This window comes from Pseudophryne corroboree, chromosome 4 (genome assembly GCF_028390025.1).
Source record: "Pseudophryne corroboree isolate aPseCor3 chromosome 4, aPseCor3.hap2, whole genome shotgun sequence".
NCBI classification, from domain to species: Eukaryota; Metazoa; Chordata; class Amphibia; order Anura; family Myobatrachidae; genus Pseudophryne; species Pseudophryne corroboree.
The window spans coordinates 193,860,252-193,884,790 of record NC_086447.1 but is presented as its reverse complement, the minus strand read 5'-3'; the positions used below and the strand labels follow the sequence as shown (position 1 = coordinate 193,884,790).

The 24,539-nt window shown below is 44.2% G+C and overlaps 1 protein-coding gene across 11 annotated transcripts in view; it reads left to right on the top strand.

Moving 5' to 3' along the window:
* ANKMY1 (ankyrin repeat and MYND domain containing 1) overlaps positions 1–24,539 on the top strand; it is a 301,516-nt gene that overhangs the window by 220,652 nt on the left and 56,325 nt on the right. For 10 of the 11 annotated variants that reach the window (XM_063915678.1, XM_063915679.1, XM_063915684.1 and 7 more), the window contains 3 exons: positions 438–519; positions 1,159–1,313; positions 18,320–18,451. In XM_063915678.1, the coding sequence (XP_063771748.1) occupies positions 438–519; positions 1,159–1,313; positions 18,320–18,451 (369 nt within the window). The remainder of the gene's footprint in view (positions 1–437; positions 520–1,158; positions 1,314–18,319; positions 18,452–24,539) is intronic. The other variant, XM_063915687.1, reaches the window with a different exon arrangement.

Sequence of the window (24,539 nt, the reverse complement as noted above, 5' to 3'; positions counted from 1 at the left end):
TATAATACAATAGAAATGTATTATGATTATGTCCAGTGATCAGAACATGATAGGTTGCGAAAGGTTTCCTGGTGGGGGTCTGATTCTAAAATGCACACAATTCCAAATGCAGACATATTGCATTTTTTTGTATACTATGTGTTACCTGCATTTGCAACTCAGAGTAATTCTGATTTGGTCTAAACCCAAACACTTCTCACATTGGCTGAATGGACGTTACTTGGTGGCATCGGGGCATAAATGAGGCATTTTCACAGAATGGCGACCACATTACATGCGACTCAGAACCAGGCCCTATATCTGCAGTGTTCCAAAAGCAACATGTACAGGCTCACCTGCCTATGAAAATATATTCAGGGGCTGGCAAATGAAAAAACTCTCAAGGCATATTACAAGACCCTATTTATTCAAGTGATAAGTACATATGTTTCTTGCAGGTGGTCCTGATGTGCACAGAGATGCAAAAACTAGAAGAAAAATGAAGGAGCCAGTTGTTGAAGAGAGCTTGCTGTTACCTCAGTGAGAGCTGTCACCCCCTGTGTGTGTCTGTGTTATGTACAGCGCTTTCAGTCATGAGAGCTGTCACCTCCTGTGTCTGTGTTATGTATGCTTTCAGTCATAAGCGCTGTCACCTCAAGTGTCTGTGTTATGGAGAGTGCTTTCAGTCATGAGCGCGGTCACCTCCTCTGTCTGTGTTATGTACAGCGCTTTCAGTCATGAGAGCTGTCACCTCCTGTGTCTGTGTTATGGAGAGTGCTTTCAGTCATGAGCGCTGTCACCTCCTGTGTCTGTGTTATGTACAGTACAGTGCTTTCAGTTATGAGCGTGGTCACCTCCTCTGTCTGTGTTATGTACAGCGCTTTCAGTCATGAGAGCTGTCACCTCCTGTGTCTGTGTTATGGAGAGTGCTTTCAGTCATGAGCGCTGTCACCTCCTGTGTCTGTGTTATGTACAGTACAGTGCTTTCAGTCATGAGCGCGGTCACCTCCTCTGTCTGTGTTATGTACAGTGCTTTCAGTCATGAGTGCTGTCACCTCCTGTGTCTGTGATATGTACAGTACAGTGCTTTCAGTCATGAGCGCTGCCACCTCATGTGTCTGTGTGTTATGTACAGTGCTTTCAGTCGTAAGTGCTGTCACTTTTTCTCTTTCTCTATAGAAAAACCTTCTTCAAGTACTGTTACCAGTGCGGCCGCTCTGTAGGTGTGAAGCTGACTCCATGTTTACGCTGTTATTGTGTATATACATGTAGCAAACAGTGCAAGAAGAGATCATGGGAAGAACTACACAAAGATGAATGCCAGCAACTGATGGGTAAATATCAACAACAAGCATTGCTCTTTTACAAGGAGGCTACTAGGATAACTGATTTTTAGTAATTACAGTAGGTGATCGATAGTACTGCACGGTATGCAGCCATTTGTCGGCATTCAGAATGTTGGTATGGTCTGCGTTGTTGACATTCAATGTTGACATTGTCTGAATGTCGACAGCGACAATGCTGACACTTGATTTTAGGATTAGGTTGGGGTTAAGGCTAGAGCTGAGCTGCAATTAGGGTTAATGTTCAGTTTAGACTAAATATAAATGGAAAACCCCATTGTCGACATCGGTGGCATTGTAGCCTCATTTCTTTTACTTACTGGCATTATGATCACTATGAAATAAGGAGAGTTATGGTAGACTTACCTTTGTTAACTCTCTTTCTTCAAGGTCCATAGGGTCCACAGGGATAACATCAGGTTAATAGGTGGTAGGATCAGCTCCTAGGCACCATACAGTTAAGCCTTTTCAGATATCTCAGGATGCTACGGCCCCTCTCACTATCACCCCGACCCCTTGCTCAGACAGATCAGTTTTGGTAACAAGCCCAAAGCAGGAAGCGGAAGCAGAGAGAAGGAAGAATTGGTATACATAAGAACACACTCTCACAGACAGGAGAAGGGAACCAGTGACAAAAGCTACAAACCCATATAGACTAGGTGTGTCAGGGTGGGCGCCCTGTGGACCCTATGGACCTTGACGAAAGAGAGTTAACAAAGGTAAGTCTACCATAACTTCTTCGGGTTTCATAGGGCTCCACAGGGATAAAATCGTGGATGTCCTAAGGCAGTACTTCAAGGGTGGGGATGCACTTGAGTTTATAGTAGTATCCAGCGTCTAAATGAAGCATCCTGGGAGTTGAATGTATCAAAAGGTGTGGATAGAAGACCACGTAGCCGCCTTCCACAATTGTTCAGCGGACATACCACAAGGGTCTGACAGACCGAGTAGAAAGAGCGGAAACAGAAGCTGGGACTTGAAGTGCCAGCTTGAGCGTATGCTTGTGCAATTGCCATTCTACTCCATCTGGCCAGAGTCTGTTTATTAACTGGTCAACCACGTTTGTGAAAACCATAAAGGATAAGCTGGTTCGATCAACATAGATACAAAAGGCACGAATCACGTCCAAAGAATGATCTGTAGTTGAGAGATCGGAGGAGACTAATGCCGGACCCACGATTTCCTCATTCAAATGAATACGGGAGACCACCTTAGGCAGATAACCCAGTTTAGTGCGAAGTACAGCTCTGTCCGGTTGAAAATTCAGGAAAGGAGGGCGATAGGAGAGAGTGCCCAAGTCAGACACCCGCTTGGCCGATGCAATAGCCAGAAAAATAAGGTCTTAGCAGTAAGCCGTTTCAGGTCAACTGTTTCCAAAGGTTCAAAAGGAGCCTGTTGGAGGGCATCCAGAACCACAAACAGATCCAAGGGAGCCGTAGGAGGAATGTAGAAAGGCTGTACCCAGATAATGCCCTGGAGGAAGGTGCGGACATCCGGCAGTGGAGCAATCCTGCGTTGAAACCATACAAATCAGAGATATGCACTTTGAGAGAAGCCGTGGCTCAGTCTCTATTGTACTGTAGGAAGAGCAGAATCCTACAGATCTAGAAAACAGTAGGATCATAGTGTCTGGAAGCACACCACTGGAAGAAAGTATGCCATATTCGCTAGTAGATGCGTGTAGAGGCCGGCTTGTGGGCTTAAGCATGATTTGCGCTACCTGGCATGAAAAGCCTTTCGCCCTTTAATATGGAAGTTTCAAGGGCCACGCCGCTAATGACAGACGTGGCAGGTCCGGGTGCAGAGACAGTCCTTGAGACAAGAGGTCTTGGCGAAGTGGAAGGGGAACTGCCACTGAGAGGCCTTGCAGGTCTGAGAATCAATGGTGTCTGGGCCACGCTGGGGCGACCCCAATGAGGTTGCCTCCTTGTTTGAGTTTCCGTAGAACCCTTGGCAGAAGGTACACTGGAGGAAAGAAGTACATGAGATGGAAGTTCCACTTGATGGAGAGAGCGTCCACGAATGCCGTTTGCGGATGCTGAGTTCGGGAGCCGTACACCGGAACCTTGTGGTTGTGGCGCATGGCCATGAGGTCGACATCTGAGAGACCCCACTTGTCTACGAGAAGTTGGAAGACTTCTGTATGAAGAGACCATTCTCCCGCATGAACGTCCTGACAACTAAGGAAATCTGCTTCCCAGTTGAGGGTCCCTGCAATGTAGATGGCAGAGATGACTGGAAGGTGATGTTCCGCCCACTTGAGAATGCGGGCCACTTCCTGTATTGCCATCTGGCTGGGATTGTCACCCTGGTGATTGAGATTACCCACTGCTGTGGCATTGTCAGACTGAACCTGAACAGGTCTGCTGTGAAGAACTTTTTTTTGCCAGGGTTAAGGCTTTGTAGACAGCTCGCAGTTCCAGTATGTTGATTGGGAGACAGGACTCCGACAGCGTCCAAAGCCCTTGAAATAGGTGCTGTTATGTTACTGCCCCCAAACCGCGGAGGCTGGCATCGGTGGTTAGCAGTACCCAGTCCAGACTCCAAATGGGTCGACGTTTGTCCAAGGGAGTTGTGTGGAGCCACCAAGTCAGGGAAAAGTGAAACTCTGGAGTGAGAGCCATCATTTGAGATCTGATCAGATGAGGTTGGCCGTTTGACTTGACCAGAATCAGATGTTGTAGTGTACTCTACCATGTCGAAGGTCGAGACCATCAGTCCAAGGATCTGCATGGCTGAGTGAATAGACACCCAGCACGGCTGGAGCAGCTTGCGAATCCTGTCCTGCAGTTTGGATATTTTTTCTATTGGCAGAAAGAGATGCTGATTCGCAGAGTCTAATAAAGTTCCCAAGTGTAACATCCGCTGGGACGGTGTGAGGGAGGACTTTTTTCCAATTGATGAGCCATCCGTGGGTCATTGTGAGTTGAAGATCGCTGTGCAAAATGTCTGGTGAAGTAGCCAGAAGCAGTAAGTCATCCAGGTAGGGAAGTATTCTGACCCCCTGATGACCGCCTTTACTTTGGTAAAAATTCTGGGTGCCATAGACAGTCCAAACAGCAGAGCCCTGAATTGGTAATGTTGGCTGCCAATGGCAAAAAGCAGGTATTGCTGATGTGAAGAAGCAATAGGGTTATGCAATATGCATCCTGTATATCCAGGGATACCATAAAGTACCCCGGCTCCATAGCAAGGAGTATGGATTGAAGGGTCTCCATGCGGAATTTGGAAACCTTGACAAATCTGTTGAGAGATTTAAGGTTGAGGATGGGTCGGAGTGACCCGTTTGGCTTAGGCTCTAGGGATAGGGCGGAATAATAACCCTATCCGCATTAAGATTGGAGGGACCGTTATGATCACATCTTTTTGCAGGAGTGATTGCACAATCTTTTGCAGAATTAGAGCCTTTTAGGGGTCTGAGGGAAGATCTGTGCAAAAGAACTGTCTGGGGGGCGTCTCTTGAATGAGATGGCGTACCCATGAGAGACCACTTCTTGCACCCTGACATCCATGGTCGTCAAAGTCCAGACATGATCAAAGTGAAGAAGTCTGCCTCCCACGCTGGGGTCCCCTAGGAGGAGGCCCATCCCTTCAGGCTGCGGGCTTGTCAGTTTTTGCTGTAGATTGTAAAAAAAGACGTTGTAGCGCGTGTAGTTGGTGTGGACAGGAGAAAAGCAGTCTTGGCTGCAGCCAGTGCAGTGACAATTTTGTCCAATTCAGCTCCAAACAACACTTTACCAGTAAAAGGGAGAAATGCCAAAGTTTTCTTGGAATTAAGGTCAGCTTTCCAGGAATGGAGCCAGAGAATGCGCCGTGCCAGTATAGAGGTGGTAGATGCCTTAGCTGCTAACATGCCTGCATCAGATAAGGCATTGTGTATGTAAGCAGCTGCTTGTCGCATAAGGGTCAAATATGATATGCAGTCCTCAGATATAGCTTGAAGGTAATTCCTTCTCTAGGGCCTGTAACCATGATTCAGTGGCTTTTGCAGGCCATGAGGCCAGAGCCGTCCCTAGGCATAGGCAAACTAGGCAATTACCTAGGGCATCTGGTATGCCTAGGGGCACAAGCAGCTTCTGCCGATTAAAATGATATGCGGCATGCCTATATTCTGTGTGTAGCATTTCGTATGCAGATACAGCCACAGTCGCACACAGTATATAGGCATGCTGCATATCATTTTAAACAGCAGAAGCTGCTTGTGCATCCTAGCCACATAGCAATGCAAATAAGATGCATTTTCATAAAAAATAGGAACCCGACATTAGCAGAGCGGCCAGTTGATTCACGCCTGGAACTATATGTGTCATTATGTGTATAAGAGCATTAATAATGTGTAACATATGTGTAAGGGGCACTATGTGTGTCATTATGTGTATAAGGGCACTAACAATGTGCAGCATATGTGTAAGGGACATTATGTGTGTCATTATGTGTATAAGGGCATTACCAATGTGCGGCATATGTGTAAGGGAAATTATGTGTATAAGGGCATTAATAAGGGTTGGTATAATGTGTAAGGTGCATTATGTTTATAAGGACATTAATAATGTGTGTCATATGTGTAAGGGGCATTACTGTGTGGTATTATGTGTATAAATGCATTACCAATGTGTGGCATTATGTGTATAAGGTGCTCTACTGTGTGGCATAACGTATAGAAAGGGCACTACTGCATGGTCTAATGTGAATAAAGAGCAATATGGTGTGGTGTAATGAGAATAAGGAGCAATTCAGTATGATGTTATATGAATGAGGGGCACTACTGTGAGAAGTAACGTATATAAGGTAAAGTGGTACTACTGTGTGATGTAATGTGAATAAGGGACACTATCGTATGATAAATTGTGAATAAAGTTGCACTACTGTGAGGCATAATTTGAATAGGGGGTACTATTGTGTGGCCATACCCCTTGCCAGCAAAAACACATACCTTTTTGGGCTGTGCGCCGAATGTGCACACTGTTCTTATTTAAATTACATGGGGTAGGAAAAAAAAAAAGGACTGCTATGGGTGGGCGGTGATGGTGCTGGGAAAGGGGTACAGGGTCAGAGGTGGAACTAGCGGTAGTGCTAGAGGGCACCAGCCAAAATCTTGCCTAGGGCATCATATTGGTTAGGGCAGGCTCTGCATGAGGCTGCCACAGTAGGTCTGTTTATAGTACCCGTGAGAGAAAATAGACTTATGGCAATTTTCAATGCGTCTATCTGTGGGCTCTTTCAGGGAGGAAAGAGTAGTGACAAGCAGAATGGACATCTTTACCAAACATGCAATATGCGAATCCACTGGAGGGGGAGCCTCCCACTTAGCACAATCCTTTACAGGAATAGGGTAACGAGAAGCAAATCGTCTGGACACAGGAAACTTTTTACCCAGAGTTTTCCAGGGTTCCTGTCTAATTTCCATGAGGTGACCAGTCAGAGCCGGCCCTAACCAATATGATGCCCTAGGCAAGATTTTGGCTGGTGCCCCCTAGCACCACCGCTGGTTCCGCCTCTGACCTTGCACCTCTTTCCCAGCACCATCACCCCTCACCCATAGCAGTCCTTATTTTGGTATTTGTACCCCCTATATTTTAAATAGGAACAGTTCGCACATTTGGCGCACAGCCCAAAAAGGGGTGTGTTTTTGCTGACAAGGGACATGGCCACACAATAGTAACCCCAATTCCAATTACGCCACACAGTACTGCAACTTTATTCACATTTGATCATGCGATAGTGTCCATAATTCATATTACATCCCACAGTAGTATCACTTTACCTTATAAACGTTACTCCTCACAGTAGAGCCACTTATTCACATTACATAACACTGAATTGCTCCTTACTCACATTACACCACACCCTATTGCTCTTTATTCACATTAGACGACACAGTAGTGCCCTTTCTATACGCAATGCCACATTGTAGAGCACCTTATACACATAATGCCACAAATTAGTAATGCGTTTATACACATAATTCCACACAGTAATGCCCCTTTCACATATGAGACACATTAATAATGTCCTTAAACATAATGCGCCTTACACATTATGACAACCTTTATGAATGCCCTTTTACACATAATGTCCCTTACACATATGCCTCACATTATTAATGCCCTTATACACATATTGATACACATAGTGCCCCCTACACATTTGCTGCACATTATTAGTGCCCCTATACACGTAATGACACACATACAGTAATACCCTGCTACACATATGCCGCACATTTTTAATGCCCTTATACACATAATGACACACATAGTGCCCCTTACACATATGTTGCACATTATTAATGCATTTTTGCATGACACACATAATGCTCCTTACACATATTCTGAACACTACTGCACAACCAACCCACTCACATGTACACAGCACTCACATGGTCACTAACACTGTGACCTCTGCCTCTGCTTGGATACAGATGTGTCCTCATAAATCTTGCCTCAATGCTAATGCCGGGCACCTTTTTTTATGAAAATGCATCTTATTTGCACTGCTATGTGGCTAGGATGCACAAGCAGCTTCTGCTGATTAAAATGATATGCAGCATGCCTATATACTGTGTGAGACTGTGGCTGTATCTGCATATGAAATGCTACACACAGAATATAGGCATGCTGCATATCATTTTAATCAGCAGAAGCTGCTGATGCCCATAAGCATATCAAATGCCCTAGGCAATTGCCTAGTTTGCCTATGCCTATGGCCGGCTCTGGGTGACCTGAATGGGGAAATTCAGATTTTACAACCTTTTGCTGCTTAAAGATTACAGTTTTCTTAGCAACTGGCTCAGGTTCATCCTCAGTGAGTTGAAGGATATGCCTAATAGCTTCAATTAAGGGTGCCACCCCCACAGTGTTGGGAGAATCATCAGCAAGAATGCAGGAGTCAGTGACAGACTGTGTGTCATCCGCTTCCTCAGCAGATGACTCATTTGAGTTAGATATGGCAGTAGACTGACAGGAAGGGGTCCGAATAGTGGACCTAGGGGACAAGTTTGGTCCCAGGTAACATCTTTTGTAGTGCCAGAGTTGTTTGGACCAGGCTCAGCACGGTAGTATTTAGTGTATCCACCCAAGGTGGATTAGCCATAGGGACAACATTAGCCGGTGCTAACATAAAGGGTCCCATAAGAGGCGTTAAATGATCCACTAAGGTACCCAGTAACTGAGATAAAGAAGCCCATGGGTTTTTTTGCGTAGTTGCTGAGGATGTGGACTGGCCAGGAGGTGCATAGCAGTTTACACAGAGCCCATCCTAAACTACATCCTGTGCAGTTAAGCCTGCAGAGCACAATCTACATGTCAGTAACACTGGGGTATCAGGCTGTTTGCGACCTTTAGCTTTGTTTGACATAGCTGGTAGGATAGGGAGTCGCCCACACGCTATAGTATAAGCAAAAGGGTGTGGTAGTCTGAATGTAGTATGTGACAACAGCACAACCACAAGCATTGCTCCACTGCGTCCAACATTGCCGCTGCAGCAAACTCAGATAAGGAGATTTATGGTAAGACTTACCATTGTTAAATCTCTTTCTGCGAGGTACACTGGTTTCTGCAGGGAATAACATCGGGGTGTAGAGTTGGATCTTCATCCGAGGCACCAACAGGCTAAAGCTTTGACTGTTCCCAGGATGCACTGCACCGCCTCCTCTATAGCCCCACCTCCAGGCACTGGAGCTCAGTTTTGTTAACCAGACCAATACAGTAGCAGGTAAGAGAGACGGTAGATGTTAGTCACATAGACCCACATTCTCACATGAGGAGAAGGGACTAGCTAATGGCATATAAAAACAAAGAAGCTAAGTGCGTCAGGGTGGGCGCCCTGTGGAAACCAGTGTACCTCACAGAAAGAGATTTAACAATAATAAGTCTTACCATAAATCTCCTTTTCTGCAGCGGGGTACACTGGTATTCCACAGGGAATAACATCGGGGATGTCCTAAAGCAGTTCATCATGGGAGGGGACGTACTGTAGCGGGCACAAGAATCCAGCGTCAAAAGGAAGCATCCTGTTAGGCGAAGTATCAAAGGCATAGAACTTGATGAAGTGTTCACTGAGGACCACATAGCCGCCTCGCACAATTGTTCAGCGGACGCGCCACGGTGGGCCGCCCAAGAAGGTCCAACAGACTGAGTAGAATAGGTCTTGACAGCAGCAGGAGCTGGGAGTCCAGCCTGCGCATAAGCTTGTGCAATCACCATTCTAATCCATCTGGCCAAGGTGGTCATTTGGCAGGCCAGCCGCGTTTGTGAAAACCAAAAAGTACAAACAGAGAATCCGATCTCCTGATAGAGGCAGCTCTTTCTACATATATAAAGGAGATCCTATACCACATCCAAAGACCGCTCTTTGGAGGACAAACCAGGAGATAAAGGCCGGAACCACAATCTCTTGGTTAAGGTGGAAAGATGACACCACCGTAGTGTCAAAGTCGAAAAATATTGCAGTACACACATCACGTACAAACAACACACAGATGACCTCCGCGCGTGTACTTGTTCTGCTGTGTGTGCACATATTCGCAATTTGCGTATGGTCGCTCCCGCGGTCGTGCGCATCAGCGCGTGGTATGGGTATTTACGGTAGAGTTTGTGAACGCATGGAGAGCTATCAAAACACATTACATATTTAATCCAAATAGTGCACAAAGTACACATAGTCCCCCTGCACCACATATGAAATTAACAACAGTTTAAATGGTTTCAGAACAAAGGGATTCAACTTTACAGAATAGGAGGGGACAGAACAAGGTCATAAGGTGGTGTTTGGTATCCAGCTGTAGGGTATTTTAAGGGTAACATTCCAGTGTTGGTTTGAGGAAGATCGCATGTTCCTGCGGATAGTTATGTGCAGAAGCAGAATATAGATATAAACTGTATTTACTGTACATTATGTATGCGGCGGGAATCCAGAGGAGACCACCCACAAGAGCAGTTGGGAAAGACATCGCCTACCTATTCAAACCGACCTATGACCTCTCCTGTACTGTAAAAGTGCATTCCTGTGTCCAATGGACAAAGGGATTACAGTATCTATTGTATTGCTTTTGGAAGAAGTGTATAAAGAGAGCCTGCTTCTGGCCTGGTAAAACACAAGACTCACAAAGTTATCTATTTGATGACCGAGGACCGGGCCGGGAAGCGCAAGCGAATCTACTCAAGTATGTACCATTGAATGTAGCCATTTACTCTGTTATATTGTATTGTATTATTTGTATTGTAACCCCCTTTCAGCAATAATCCACTGTGGTGTCGGAACCCAGCGGTTAAATCACAATTGGTGTCGTATCTTCATTGCCTTGCTAAGGTTTAAAGTGTTTTATCATTGCATTGCATTAATGTGAAGGTTTAAAGTGTATCTCTGGGTGTGTGCGCGCTGTGTGTACTTTGTACCCCCATCGCGGCGTTTGTACGCTAAGTCCGTACAGTGATACGGGACTCCGTACGCAAACAGTGTATAAAGTATGTAGCGTGTGTACTAAGTTTAGCGGCCGCAGCGGCTCCATGGTAAAGTGTATTCTAAGTGTGTATAAGGTATAGCTTTCTTTCCTGTAAGATAATCGACATTATCAGTAGGTAGATAACCAGGGCGAGTTCTAAGAACTGCCCGGTCACGGAGAAAAATCAGAAAGGGTGGACAACAGGACAGAGCGCCTAAGTCTGACACCCTCCTAGCAGAGGCAATAGCCACCAGAAAAATGACCTTAAGCATAAGGCATTTAAGGTCCACTGACTCAAGAGGTTCAAACGGAAACTCTGGAAGGGCATTAAGAACAACAGACAGATCCCATGGAGCCACAGGAGGGACATAGGGAGGCTGAATCCGTAGTACACCCTGAGTGAATTTGTGAACGTCAGGAATAGATACAATTTTTCGCTGAAACCACACCGACAAGGCAAAAATATGAACCTTGAGGGAGGCCACGCAAAGTCCTAAAGTCCTAAATCCAGACCTTGTTGCAAAAAAAACAGAAGTCTGGTAGTACTAAACTCGTATGCATCGTAACCTCCTCGGAAAATCCTTTGTCACTCAGGAGTGAAGCTTTAAGAGCCATGCCGTCAAAGCCAGTCTTGCCAAGTCCTGGTAAACACAAGGGCCCTGAAAGGGGAGGTCTGGGCATTGAGGAAGTAGAAGAGGACGTTCGATCGAGAGACCCTGCAGGTCTGAGAACCAATGCCGTCTGGGCCACGCTGGAGCGACTAGAAGCAGTATTTCTCCTTCTTGCTTGAACTTCCGTAGTACCCTGGGCAGGAGTGACACTGGAGGGGACATGTATGGCAGCCGAAAGTTCCATGGAATTGCCAGTGCATCCACAAACGCTGCTTGAGTATCCTTGTCCTTGCTCCGAAGACCGGAACCTTGTGATTGTGTTGAGACGCCATCAGGTCTACATCCGGTAGACCCCACTTGTCCACAAGAAGTTGGAAGACCTCCGGATGAAGACTCCACTCCCCGGCGTGTACATCATGACGACTGAGTAAGTCCGCTTCCCAGTTGAGGACCCCCGGAACAAACACTGCCGTTATTGCTGGCAGATGGCGTTCCACCCATCAAAGAATTTTTGACACTTCCATCATTACCATGTGGCTTCGAGTGCCGCCTTGATAATTTATGTACGCCACCGTCATTGACATCATTGCCATGCGCGTTGTCTGATTGTACTTGAACAGGCCTGTTTTGTACAAAAGGCAGGGCCAGTGTCAACACATTGAACACTGCCTGCAATTCCAGAATGTTTATCGGGAGGAGAGACCCTGGAGAGAGTGTTGCTCCAACATGGCGGCCCAGCCCGCAGACTGACATCCGTCGTTAGGAGGACCTAGTTGGAGATCCAGGAGGGACGACCCCTGCTCAATTGTTAATCCTGTAGCCACCAAGACAAACCTCCGGAATCAAGGAGATCATTTGAGACCTGATCCGGTGAGGCAGGCCGTCCCACTTGGAAAGGATTAACTTCTGCAGAGGTTGGGAATAAAATTGAGCGTACTCTACCATGTCGAAAGCCAACACCATGAGGCTTAGTACTTGCATCGCCGAGTGTATCGACACTCTTTGGCGAGAGAGGAAGCATCTGATTCTGTCCTGAAGTTTCAGGACCTTCTTTGGAGACGAGAACAAACGTTGGTTGTGTGTGTCCAGTAATGCCCCCAGGTGCACCATGCTATGAACAGGAACCAGTGAGGATTTCTTCCAGTTGATGAGCCACCCGTGGGCTTGTAGGAATTGGACCGTCTCCTCTGGGGAGTTCGCCAGGATCAACAAGTCGTCCAGAGACGGCAGGATCCTGATACCCTGATGGCAGAGAAGGGCCGTCATGACCTTGGTAAAGATACGAGGAGCCATGGTCAGTCCAAAAGGCAAGGCTTGGAACTGATAATGAAGGTTGCCAATAGCAAACCGTAGATATTGCTGATGCGACATGGCAATAGGTATGTGTAGGTAAGCATCCTGTATGTCCAGGGATACCATATAGTCCTTGGGTTCCAAAGCCAGTACAATAGAGTGCAGATTTTCCATACGAAATTTGGACACCCTCACAAATTTGTTCAAAGATTTGAGGTTGAGTTTAGGCCGGGAGGATCCATTCGGTTTCGGAACTAAAAACAGCGTTGAATAGTATCCCCTGCCTCTCTGAGACAGAGGCACCAGCACTATCACTCCTGTATCCAGGAGGGATTGGACAACCAAATGTAGGGTTTTTGCTTTTAACCGTTACAAAGGGATAATCGTTGAGCAAAACTGGCGAGGGGGACGTCTCTTGAAAGAGATTGCATACTCGTGAGAGACCAATTCCTGCACCCAGGCGTCCGAAGTGGTCTTTAACCATACCTGGGAGAACTGCAGAAGTCGGCCTCCCACCCTGGTGTCCCCCAGGGGGAGGCCCGCCCCGTCATGCAGCAGGCTTGTTCGGTTTGGAAGCAGGTTGATGGGTGGCCCAAGAACGTTTAGGTTTGGGCTCAAAGGATTTGGAATTGCGAGCCTGTGTTAGGTACGCCTGACCCTTTGCTTTACCTGGAGGTCAAAAGGAATGAAAAGTAGTACTTTTAGCCTTCGGAGCCGAAGGATTAGTACTTGGGAGAAACGCAGTCTTGTCCGACACCAAGTTGGTCACAGTCTTGTTGAGATCATCTCCAAATAGTATATGTCCCTTAAAAGGGAGCACCTCCAAGGTCTTCTTAGAGTCCAGGTCCACCGACAAAAATATTTATCTTTTATAAGCGCTTTCTTGTGATATTTTATTGTCATAGTTTGTTGATCACGAGTAATACAGAATACTCGTATGGGAGCTGCTATAATTTAAAAGGTCGATAAGATCAGCATTAATTTGTTTTATTTAACAGAGCGCCTGATTTCGCAATTATATAATTTGTATAATTGTTATTTGTTAGACGTAGTAGATGCCTTGGCCGCCATAATGCCTGCATCAGAGGCCGCCTCCTGAATATAGTGGGAGGCTGTGGTAATATATGACATATATTGTCTGGCAGTGTCATAAAAATTCAGAGGTAGCTCTTCCTCAATTGCTTTAACCCATGCTTTAATGCCTTTTGCAGCCCAAGAGGCTGCCATAGTGGGTCTATGTACAGCACCTGTAAAAGTGTAAATAGACTTCAAGCAACCCTCCACACGCTTATCCGTCGGTTCCTTCAAAGAGGTCACGTTGGTAACAGGCAGAGTAGATGACACCACAAGACGGGCTACATGTGAGTCCACTGGTGGCGGGGTTTCGCACTTGTTACTCAACTCCGCAGAGATAGGATAACGAGCTAGCATCTTTTTAGACAGGGAAAATGTATTTCCTGGAGAACACCAGGATTCCTGACGATGTCGACTAAATGGTCAGAATGCGGTAAAACTAATTTAGTAACCTTCTGACGTTTGAACTTAGCAGGTTTCTTAGACGTATCAGGAGGGTCAGTCTCATCATCAATCTGAAGAATCAGCTTGATAGCCTCCACTAGGACATGAACATCAACCTGTGTTGTAGAATCTTCATCAGAAGCAGCAGTATCAGCATCTGATGGATCAGTATATTCCCCATCCGAATTGGAAGAATCATCCAAAATATTAGTGGATTGTGAGGAAAAAATGGCCCGCTTAGATGACCCTTTGGTCCCAGTAGGGCGAGGGTTAGGTTTTTGTTTGACCAAGGACTGATTTAATTGCTGTAACTGGGTTGACAGAGTATCCGCCTATGGTGGATTAACTACAGGGACAATATGTGGCTGTAATGGCACAGGAGGTCCCACAGAGGACGTAAGTCGTGTTACAAGCGTAGTCAGTATATTTGAAAATGCAGCCCAAGGTGGATCCTGATTTGCCACAGGTGCTGTGGCCTTACTAGGGGGTGCAGAATACCCAGTACCTGAACCCTCAGCAGAAATCTTTTCCTCAGGTAAATCCATGGCGCCAGCACTGCATGATGCAGGAGGGTCTGTGGATTTCCCGCCCTGTGTAGCAGACATTATTGGAAATGTAGCCTTAGGGCCTATCAGTACAATATAGTCAGACAAACACAATACCTGACAAAAACCCCTTCAGATATGTGACCACAATTGCAGGGCACAAACAGAGGATTTAAGTGGTATGAGGTGACTGAAACACACAGTGAAAAATACAAAACAGTATATCCTGTGGAACACTATATTGTATATGAGACCCTGACGCACTGAGACCCCCAGGGCACAGAATATAGTGATAGCAATATGTGTGATACACAGAATAGAATCCACACAGCAGCTATAGGCACGCACAGTCTCAGGTACAATGCAGAAATTATTACATATAAAAAATAAAACTGAACTGGACTAACAATACTACATAAAGATATGTATGTATACAGATATAACAATGCACAGTAACCACTGGATGTATATCACAGAATACTTGTACTAAATATTCATATAGAATTGCACTTGTTCTTAACTAACGCTGTCTAAAGGACATGTAGAATACTTAAGTGTCCTGTAAATGCACAGCGCTGATGAGACAGGCGGCTATACAGAGAAGACAGTGCCCAGCAGTCCCAGGATCAGCGCAGCTCTGTGAAATGGCACCCAAACGCTGACAGGGAATGAGGGGGAGAGAGAGATGCAGCTCAAGGGCAGTGAACACCTGCAGTAGATGCCGCCTGGAGCTGGGGGAGGGGCTACAGGTCAGCGCCTTATCCCCTCTGCTGGACTTCACCACCGGGTACTATGGAACCTATAATAAACGGATTTTAGTTAATCCGACCTGTGCTCCCTGCCCCGGTGGATATAGTGGGGTCCCTGCACGGCCACAGTGTCCACACCAGTGGCCTGGTACATTTCCTGGGACCGTGACCAGATCGCGATTTCAGCGGGTCCCACCTGGGGGACCCTCTTACCTTCTCCCTGAAGTGCGGCCATGCGATCCAGTAGAGCAGCAGCGGTGAAGTGTGCCTGATGACCGGAGCGCCTCCGCTGCAAGTACCCGGCAACCAGGGCGTGGGAATATGCAGCGCCGCTGGGGGAGGTGATGGAACCACAGCACAGAATGTCAGCATGACATACACAGCATCTAGTGCCTGTGCTGCGGCCCGTGAAGTCTTCTTTCTTCTTAAAAAGCTCTTATTAAGCCTTCCCTAAAGGTGACCTGCACTGTGGGTACCAACTTACAAACTGAGCTCCAGTGCTGGGAGGCGGGGCTATGGAGGAGGCGGTGCAGTGCATCCTTGGAACAGTCAATAGCTTTAGCCTGTTGGTGCCTCGGATCAAGATCCAACTCTACATCCCGATGTTATTCCCTGTGGAATACCAGTGTACCCCGCTGTAGAAATTACTGATAACTGAACACCTGGTCACAGTGCCTGTGAAGAGATAGGGATAGAGATAATTGTATAGCTGAAATGTAGAAATTCAGACAGCAGAAAACTAGCACATACAATGCAGGAAATACAATATAACTGCACTGAGCACTTTATCAACTACTCAGCCTTGTTTGCCAGCGGGTAGCATATAAGTGATATAAAAACCTGGCTCCTTGGAGAAGTTTTTACAGGGAGACTGAACCCAGCGTTCCCAGAGACCTGGCTTGCTTGAAGAATGGCTGCCCGAGTCTCAGAGGAGAGGAGGGTGTGAGAAACCAGCTAAAAGGTGGGAAGTCCGCAGTGGACTGGCTCCTTAAGCTGGGGGAGGGGCTACAGGTTGCCGCTCCCTCCCGTGTGCTGGCATCTCAACCACCGGTACTGAGGGGCCCTGTAAAAGGGTATCACATGTACCCCTCTATGCCCTGGTGGTCTAGTGGAGTCCCTGATCATGCGTCAGTGTCCACAGCCATCGCCAGCGTCTGCCTCCAAAGACGTGGGGCAGGCTACGATTTATTTGTGGGTTCCGGAGACCGGGACCACTTACCTGCTTCCCAATGGCTGGCCACGCGGTCCAGGGGTTGCCCATAAGCAGCGGTGCTAGTTGCAAGTTGTGGACCCTGCCACAAGTACTCATCTAAGCCAGTGGCCGTGTGGGAGTTTCTGCAACGACAGGTAGTGTTGGAGCCTGCAGTGCTGTAGTGTCACATACATCCAGTGCTGACAGGCTCAATGTAAAAAGTAGAAAGGTAAAATAATAAACTATGAAAACGCTTTATGGAGCTGCAAAATGCAGGGGGTAAGCGGTACATCCAGCTTCATGCTGGCACCATAAAAAAAATGATCTGCCTGAGCAAGGGGGCGCGGTTATTGGGAGAGGGAGCGGTGCATCCTGGATATCTGAAAAGGCTTAACTGTATGGTTCCCAGGAGCTGATCCTACCAGATATAACCCTGATGGTATCCCTGTGGAACCTTATGGAACCCGAAGAAGAAATTTACAGTTCTCTAGAGTGTAGGTACCCTCCAGACAACGTCTCCATTCTGTGTATTGAGAACTCCTGTACTCTAAATATTGCTGATCTACAATTCCTATGAATAGTGACTGACTGCATCTTTGCACTAGTTAAGACCATGAGGCAAGAAAAGGTATGCAATCATAATGCCGACAAAAACATTGTTGACGTTTCTGCAACACGAGAAGCCTGTCACCGCTATGTCATCCTAGGTGTTAGTAACTGTGTGTATGAACACAGACTATAGAGTTTTCTGAGGGTGTAGTATGTTATGTCGACAGGAACATTGTCAACAATATAACTTTATCAGCTTGTTTACTGCTGACAGTGTTACAATTCCTTCATTAGCATTTTACCGGGGTCATTAATGTGGTGCCAGGATTATCATGACAACGAGAACTTTATTGTCCATACGCTTGTCGACATAACTAACACTCTCCAGAAAATGGGTAGAAAACTCTAATGGCTCAGAGACAGCTCCTACAGTTAGAAACCACTGTATCAGTATCTACTCAGATGCCACTGTGGATTTACCCACAGGGCTTGACCCCTGCTTCTCTCACGTGTAAGTGCTCAGCCTAACATGAGGCTGAGGTAGCACTGACTGCATGCATGATGAGGCGGCATCCAGTTGAATGCTGCCTCAGTTTGGTCATTAGATGAAGCACCTTCAGCTTCAGGGGAGGAGACAGGATGTACGGATGGCTCCTATTAGCAATATAATTGACATGGGAAAGTATGGAGACTTTCTTTTTTTAAATATAAGACTTATAGGACCCAATTCAGAGTTACATGTGAGTTGGCCGCAATTGCACATGTACACGGGTCTATATGTGTTTATTCACCCGTATGTATCGCTCAATCCATCTGCACAGCAGACTTACCTGCAAATCTATCTCAGCCCCAGAGTCAGTTCCGTACTGCACACTCAGGTGACATGTAGCTCTGTCGGTGACCATCTTTCTCATCATTCTCATATACAGTAGCTCACCATACTGGGACTTATAGCTGAGAAACATCTGCATAGCTACAGGTTTCCTTCACATGGGCAAAATACTGAGAAAGCTTCAGATACTATTACAGGTGTGTGCAGAATGCTATCATTAGATCTATTTTACTGTGTACTTAAACTCTTTTACTTTATTTTAAAAGGGAAGCTCAGTGGCAAGATGTCAGCGACCAAAGGAACAAGGAGCCAGACATCAAAGACTCTGCACACTGAGAGAGAGTCATCCCATCATGACCTTAGGGCTCATACAAGCCGGGATTCTGTTTCAAGTACCTGTGAGAACTACAGTTATAATTAATAGTAGTACTTACCTCTATGTTGCTACAGTAAGCAGACATTGGGGCATTCTTTTTTTATAGTGCCACATTTTTACATTTTTGTTGTATAATTTACATAATTACATAATTTGTGTGCTTATTTCAATGCACTTCCTATATGAAAGGCCCTTACAGTATTTAAGGATTTGTTATATTACCTGAAGAGAAGTGATAAGAAATCTAGAAGCACCAATATAGCTATAGCAGCTGCCTTCCCCTTAAAGCTGAGCGCATGATTCGGTACTTACTGTATATATCCCAGACTTCAATTCAAGGTACTAGAGGCTTATCACCATTGAGGCTTATAGGTAGGCTAGATACAGGTCTTATTGAACGTTCTTCGTTGTATCAGACCAATGTCAACACAGGCGAAGAATACGCAAATAACACTAAAGGGTCTATGTACTAAGCCTTGGAGAGACATCGAGTGATTAGTGATAAAGTGCCAACCAACCAGCTCCTAACTTAATTTTAAACACAGCATGTAACATGGCAGTTAGAAGCTGAATGGCTGGTACTTCATCTCCATCCACTTTATCTCTCTCCAAGGCTTGTACATAGACCGCAATATCTTATCACAATATAGCAAACTCTATTGAGGAATAAATTGAAAGCTGCTATACAACAGTCAGTGTTCAACTGTCAATTGATAGTACTTCGAGATATTATACAGGTATAGAATGAATTATATCTGATAATGCATTTCTATGTCAAGTGCTCAAGACAGACAGAATAAATGTAAACATTTCAGGGTCAGGGCTGGCAGCATACAAAACTTAAGCTGGTTACACACTAGGACGATGTGCCCCAAGCCGATATGACGACCAAAAGGCCCCGAAATATCAGATCTTGGGTGCACATCAAACAATGTAATGAAGGTCAGAGCGACATATGGCTTTCTCCTTCATTACACATGCCGCGGTCGCTATCTTTTTCGATAGGTTTGTTGTGCAGCACATCAAACCTGGCGACGTTGCTAGCGACCACAGGAGCCTCAATATCAGAGATACATACTGCGCAATATGCTCGATATGTCTTTGTGAATCAGCCCAACCTCCAGGCAAACTATTTACACTTGCCTGGACAAATAAACTGAGTGCTGACAGTTTGCCAATAACCATTACACATAGGGAGACATGAGCAGCTCTGAGAAGAGGAGGAAGTTAGTGGTCTTTCCATAACAACCCGCAATAACGGCCTTAACATATCAGAGATGTATGTAAACATTGGGTTTATGTACATCTTTCAATTAAGTCCATAGTGCCATAGTAAGAATATTGATTCATTTTAAATCACAAAATACTAATTATTCAAATTGTGATGACATATTATAAATCATTCTAATTAGCGTTAATAAGATATAGGGGTGTATTCAATAGATGTCGGAAAGGATCCGACATCTCAGTATTCAATGAGCGGCGATTTGGCCATTCCCGACAGTGCCAACCCGACTTTTAAAGTCAGATTGACATTGTCGGAACCAGGGCCAAAACCAGTCGGATTTGGCTGTGAGATCCAACAAAACACGTGGATCCGCGGCTAATCCGCCGATCCACGTGTTTTCCGACTTGGGGGGAGGCGCTCATTTCTCCCAGCGGTGAAATGAGCGATGTACTATATTGTGCCTGCATGCTGGCCAATTTAGTACCAGCTATTGCTGTGGGGCATACACACGGAGAGATCCGTGCTTAACTTCTAAGCAGTCTAGTCAGATTGCTTAGAATTTAATCACGGATCTCTCCGTGTGTACCCCCCTTCAATGTAATGGGATATACACCATGTGGGAGGTCCTGCTGTGACTAATAGACTGTTGTTGGTGAAAAGGAGGGCTGTGTATACAATATGAGTGAGAATTAAAAATCCGTAAAACTGATGGAACAAGTGAATACTTTCGACTGGATAATACTAAGAAATAATGAAAATGTTACGGTGAAATAGAATAAATAAATGTATAAATATATATGTGTGTGTGTGTAAATAATTCAATAAAAAAGTAAATAAGATTTTCCACCTTTTTGTAGTATTAGTTTTATTTCTATTCAAAAATGATTTACCCCATGTGGCTTCTTCAGTCGGCTGAGATTCAGAACAGGGATTGTTATTATTTTAGCATATACAGTGTTTCAAACTTCATGCCTGTCCCCTCTTTATTTGTATATTCAATTATTTTGGTGTTGTATTCTTATTTAAATTATTTTTTATTGAATTATAAAGGACTGGATCCATGCTTATCTTCTCTAGCTATACATGTAAGTGCTCTATCTATCCAATAGCAGAGTTAGCATTGAGTTGCATAGATGAGGCTGCATCCAAATGAGTGCTTCTTTGGCTTGCTCATTAGGTAGATCACTTCAGACACAGGGGAAGAGACAAGGGGGGAGGAGATGTACTAAACCTTGAAAAGTTATACATTTCACGGTGATAAAGTATCAGCCAATCAGCTCCTAACTGTCTTGTTACAGGCTGGGGGGCAGATGTATTAAGCCTGGAGAAGTGATAAAGCAATATGATAACGCACCAGCCAATCAGCTCCAATATGTAAATTGACAGTTAGGAGCTGGTGCGTTATCACCTTGCATTTATCACTGCTTTATCATTTCTCCAGGCTTAATACATCTGCAGTAGAGATTAAATCTTTTGTGAAGGCAAAAGACAAGAGCAACTATATGTAATTGATGAATGAATTTGGTGAAACTTTAACTTTTAATGAAATACACTTAAAAAGAGGGGAGCAAACGCTATATATAATCGGGATCCGGTCTCTAAGTCGACAGTAACTAGGTCGACAATGTCTAGGTCGACCACTATTGGTCGACAGTAACTAGGTAGACAGGGTGTCTAGGTCGACAGTGTCTTTAGGTCGACATGTTCTAGGTCAAAAGGTCGACATGAGTTTTTCACAATTTTTTTCTTTTTTTCAACCTTTGCATACTTAACGATCCACGTGGACTACGATTGGAACGGTAATATGTGCCGAGCGAAGCGAAGCATGCGAGGGGACGCGGTGCACTAATTGGGGTTCCCGGTCACTCTACGAAGAAAACGACACCAAAATAACATTAAAAACTCATGTCGACCTTTTCACCTGTCGACCTAGAACATGTCGACCTAAAGACCCTGTCGACCTAGACACCCTGTCGACCTAGTTACTGTCGACCAATAGTGGTCGACCTAGACATTGTTGACCTAGTTACTGTCGACTTTCAATACCACACCCATATAATCATATAGCTGCAAAGATGCTAGGATTATAGGTGAAAAATAAATGTAGGCGAAAATATATGTTCTCTTTGAATAGGTATAGTGACTCACTATTTTGCTCCCCTCTTCTTAAGTGTATTTTATTAAAAGTTAAGTTTTAACCAAATGCATTCATCAATTACATAAGTGTGCCCTGGAAAAGACATATAGTTGCTCTTGTCTTTTGCCTTCACAAAAGATTTAATCTCTTCTCTGTAGTTTAACAAACTATCCTCTGGGAGCACCACCAACTTGTTGCTGAACTCATTTGGCTATAAGCTGGATGTTGTTTTTTAAATGATTTAATATAATAAAATACAAAAAAGTACATATCATATCTTGTGCAGATTTACACCTCTTTAGCAAATTAATACCTCTGCCCCCCTGTTTGAGCTAGGAGATGATTGGCTGGTACTTTATCACAGTGAAATTTATCACTTTTCAAGGATTAGTACATCTCCTCCAAGATGTTATATGGTTTTAAAGGATATGCTATTTTTCTATGGTTCAACATTCGTTTTATTGAAGTGAATAAACTAATTTCCATTTAATCACTTATTATTATTATTATTATTATTATTATTATTATTATTAATAAATCAATAATAAACCACTTGTAGAGGTAGTTTATTGAGTTTACAATACCACAAGGACAATTATATTTATCAAGAAAGATTAGTTACAAGATGTAGCTTCATTTACGATATGTATTCTTATTAACAGTCACTCTTTAATAATCTTTACTTATAATATAAAACTAGGTATTAAATGTGATATATTGCATCAACAAATACATAACAGTATGTCTTTATCTGTTTTATATGTATAAGTACCTATTGTATAGTATTAATTGCTTAATAAAGATAAATATACAATGTAAACTCCAAAACATGTTATACATAAACACGCCATATTAATAGTGTACATATCTCCCAGACAAAGTTTTGATTAGTTCTAATGTACCATAATGCATCAAGACACATTAAACGCACTGATGCGCTAACAAAAAGTCATGCAGAAAGCCATAATTCTAGCCACAGAATTGTGTTTTATATATATATATATATATATATATATATATATATATGTATATATATAAAATTGTTTCTTCAAGAATACAGTGTGCTTTTTTTATGTTTATTAGCTCATTTGATTAGGAAGATATGAATGAATTACACACCACGTACACTAAATTAATTCTTGGATCTGTGCTAGCGGATCTTATCAGCTTGTGCTCCGAAACTGTTCTAACATATAACCAGTAGCTTGATAGTTGTTAAATATACAATACTGTGCAAGCGTTTTAGGCAGGTGTGGAAAAAATGCTGCAAAGTAAGAATGCTCTGAAAAATAGAAGTTTTAATAGTTTGCATTATGTTAATTGATAAAAAAAATGAAAGTAAATGGACAGAAGAGGAATTTAAATCAAATCAGTATTTGGTGTGACCACCCTTTGCTTTCAAAATAGCGTCAGTTCTTTTAGGTACACTTGCACACTGTTTTTGAAGGAACTCAGCAGGGAGGTTGTTCCAAACACCTTGGAGAACTAAACACAGATCTTATGTGGATTTGATTTCGATTTCTCTTCTGTTAATTCACTTTGCATTTTGTGAATTGATCAAAATAAACTATTAACACTTCTATTTTTGAACGCATTCTTACTTTGCATTTTTTCCACGCCTGTCTAAAACTTTTGCACAGACCTAGATGTCATACTTGGTATGCAGTCACAATATCTCTGTTTAGAATGATGACATTTTGGGGCTGATTCAATTGCGGCGTGCTGACTGAAGAAATGGTTGTCTATCAGAGCTATTCAATTGTTTCTCCGATAGATTCCCGTCAGCTGCAGCAGTCACATTTTTCTCACACTACCCCCCCCCCCCCCCCCACACTCCCCCAAAGTTGCGAAAAGAATGTGCTAAATGTCCATAGTTTGGGCACAATAAGCACCCGAACGCAGACTTTGGATGTCCCCTCAGGCTTTTTAGATGTAGCTGACGTGCCTTAACTGGCAATGGGCATCTGATTGGACACCCATTGCTAAAGATGTCCAGCAAGGGGTGCAAAAACAATTGAATCAGCCCCTTAGACACTTTACATGTCAACACCTTCAAATGTCACTGACGGACTGTTGACATAAATGCCAGCATTGTCAAAATGTCAACATTTGGAATAATGTTGGGGATAGAATTACACTAAAAAGACAGTGTTGACAGTTCAACAATGCCAACATAACATCAGTGTTGACATAGGTAATGTTGACTTTATGGACATCTTGACATTACAATCATATCAACATTCTCATGTCGCCCTAATGAATTCAACATAAAAAACACCCCTCCAACACTCCCTCCCCCCTCCCCCTCCCCCTCCCCCTCCCCCCCAGACTCGTACTGTGTAGCTTACTATGTTGCGAGGCATAGCTGTACAACAGCAGAGCTACAGCCTTCCTACAGATGGGAAGAATCTAATAATATTCCCACCTTCTGCCAGAAGTTACTTACCTCACATCTCTATCACTGCTGAGAACATAACAACCCTACCACACAAACCTGCTGTCTAGGTGTTATCCGTGCCACCAAACTCAATCTGCTTCCAAACCCTGTTACATACATTTAAGTAATATTTCCAAAATGTGCACATATTTCACACAATGCACTTTTCCTCATGTATCAAAGTCCTATTTCCCACAGATTGTAAGCTGTCTGTATGTTATTACCCGGTCTCACTCTATTACTGTGCTCCCAGAATCAGAATCAACTTTACTGGCCAGGTATAAAAGCGTATACTAGGAATTTGTTTC